The sequence below is a fragment of the Aegilops tauschii genome, chromosome 6, assembly GCF_002575655.3.
Source record: "Aegilops tauschii subsp. strangulata cultivar AL8/78 chromosome 6, Aet v6.0, whole genome shotgun sequence".
Lineage (NCBI taxonomy): Eukaryota > Viridiplantae > Streptophyta > Magnoliopsida > Poales > Poaceae > Aegilops > Aegilops tauschii.
In genome coordinates, this window is record NC_053040.3 from 476,588,091 (window position 1) to 476,590,260 (window position 2,170).

Here is a 2,170-nt window from a genome sequence, read left to right on the forward strand (position 1 = left end):
CGTATCCTATTCATTCATTATCAGCATGCATCATTCATCGGACGGCAAGACCGTCACCAAATCTCCAGCCCCGTGATCTCATAATACATTGTAGCAAGCACACTTGGAGAGGACTCTGTAGTTGGCTAGTGTCCTTTTGTAAGAGTATTGTGGAAGCACAGAAGATTGACGGCGAGTTAAACTGAAGCAACACGCAGTGAATTTGTACAAAACATGCACATAATTTTTGCTCCATTTTCATTCTTCTGAACAAGCCTGCCTACTAAGTACCACTAAGTACTACTAAACCCTCTCTTCCTCTTCAGCTAGAACTGAACAAGACTATGTACAAGGACTAGTACAGAGATTCAGAGAACAAACACACATTCAGGCTAACTCAGGTGAAAGCTTCTGCAATTCCAGCTTCACCAGAGACCCATATCTAGACCTACAGGATCACGGAAGGAACCACCGCTAGTTCTACTGACTGGACTCAACTCCGGCACCGCCGCTGCTTCTGTCCATCGCCGATTTGCCGGAGAAACAGAGCAGAGCCGTCGTCCGTGGAGACATCTTCTATCTACAGGCGGATGGAGCGCGTGCCGCATGTTGGCCCATCGATTTCTTCAGCCCGCAACCGCATCCCCTCCGCAGCTCGCGATCCACGGATGCCCTGCGGAAAACACACCCGATCCAGAAACGTCAGCGAGGAGCTCCAACGACGGCGAGCAGTCTTCGGTTCAGTGGATCTGTCGGTGGTCGGTGCTTACTCAGGACTTGTTCGGCGGAGAACCTGCGGGAGACGTCCTTGCAGAGCATGCGGCGCATCAGGTCCTTGGCCTCGGGGGAGACGCCGGCGAAGGCGCGCGGCGGGAAGCGGACGTTGCCGCGGAGCACGGCCTCGAAGATCTCCGGTGCTGTGGCGCCGTAGAACGGCACGGACCCCGACAGCGTCATGTAGAGCACGACCCCGGCGCTCCACACGTCCACCTTCTCGCCGTACTCCCTGCCGGCGACCACCTCGGGGGCGACGTAGTAGGGCGTGCCGACGATCCCGGACATGCGGCGCCCGTCCCCGAACCACTCGGCGGAGCCGAAGTCGGCGAGCTTTAGCGCGCCGGTGGCGGCGTCGAAGAGCAGGTTGTCGGGCTTGACGTCGCGGTGCGCGACCCCGCGGCGGTGGCAGGCGGCGAGCGCGGAGGCGAGCTGCGCGGCGAGCCCCGCCGCCTCGCGCTCGGGGAGGCGGCCGCCGCGGGCGGAGAGGAGCGAGAGGAGGTCCCCGCCGGCGCAGAGGTCGACGACGAGGTGGACGGCGTCGGCGTCGTCGAAGGCGGCGTGGAGCGCGACCAGGTGCGGGCTGCAGGGCGGGGAGGAGGCGAGGAGGTGCAGCTTGGGCTCCTGCTCCGCGAGGGCGAGGTCGAGCGCGTCACGCAGCGGCGCCTTGGGCGTGGTCTTCAACGCCAGCGCCTCCCCCGTGGCGTTGGAGTGGCACCGGCGGACGGTCCCGAACCGGCCGTGCCCGATCTCGTCGCCGATGGAGTACTGCCGCCTCAGCGCCTCCTCTCCGCCGTAAACCATGGTCGGGTCCGTCTCTGTTGTTGGGGCGGGCGGTTGTGGTGTGCGGTGCTGGTCTCCGTCCTCCCCGGCGGCGAGGGCGGTTATAAATGCGAGAGGGGGGGAGCCAGCGAGGCCGTGGCGAAGGCGAATATTCTGCGCGCTCCTCTCTTTTGGCCGCTAGTCATTTGGAATCCGCTGGAGACATATTTTTTTTCCATTTGCATGCTTAAATAAACCAGAAAAAACCTAGTACTGCTAATGTGGGGAGAGCGTTATTAGTTACTGCTTATAGTCAATCAATTGATTGACTTAGGAAATAAATACCACATTTTGTCATTTGCTTGGGTGGGCTGCATGATGCATACAACAGAGATGAGGTACTGTAATTATACAAGGGAAGTGGATGAATTGGTTTTGGCCGACATTAATTGATAGTTGATGGGTTTGGGATATGATAATGCAACTACTTATTAGAAAGTCATTATGGCCATTTGGAATCTCCTGGGGACATGTTTCCTCCGTTTGCATGCTTAAACCCTATAAAATCCTAGTAATAAGGAGGGTCTATTTGATCAACGGAATTGTTAAAACGCAGGAATAGAAAAAACACACACGATTGGAAATGACATGTTCA

General features: G+C 57.2%; 1 protein-coding gene across 1 annotated transcript; it reads right to left on the bottom strand.

The window, feature by feature from the left end:
* Positions 1–201: 201 nt before the first annotated feature.
* On the bottom strand, positions 202–1,662 carry LOC109742877 (phosphoenolpyruvate carboxylase kinase 2). The gene is made up of 2 exons (XM_020301972.4): positions 750–1,662; positions 202–652 (listed from the first exon to the last, which is right to left on the bottom strand). Exons 1-2 carry the CDS (start codon positions 1,555–1,557, stop codon positions 606–608), a joined length of 855 nt encoding a protein of 284 aa, XP_020157561.1. The 5' UTR covers positions 1,558–1,662; the 3' UTR covers positions 202–605.
* Positions 1,663–2,170: the final 508 nt, after the last annotated feature.

What these genes read in the sequence shown, in the direction of transcription:
- LOC109742877 (XM_020301972.4), bottom strand. Translation starts at nt 1,557, where the DNA reads ATGGTTTACGGCGGAGAGGAGGCGCTGAGGCGGCAGTACTCCATCGGC. An exon ending in CTCCGCCGAACAAGTCCTGA is followed by an intron (nt 653 to 749) that starts GTAAGCACCGAC and finishes TGTTTTCCGCAG; the next exon opens with GGCATCCGTGGATCGCGAGC.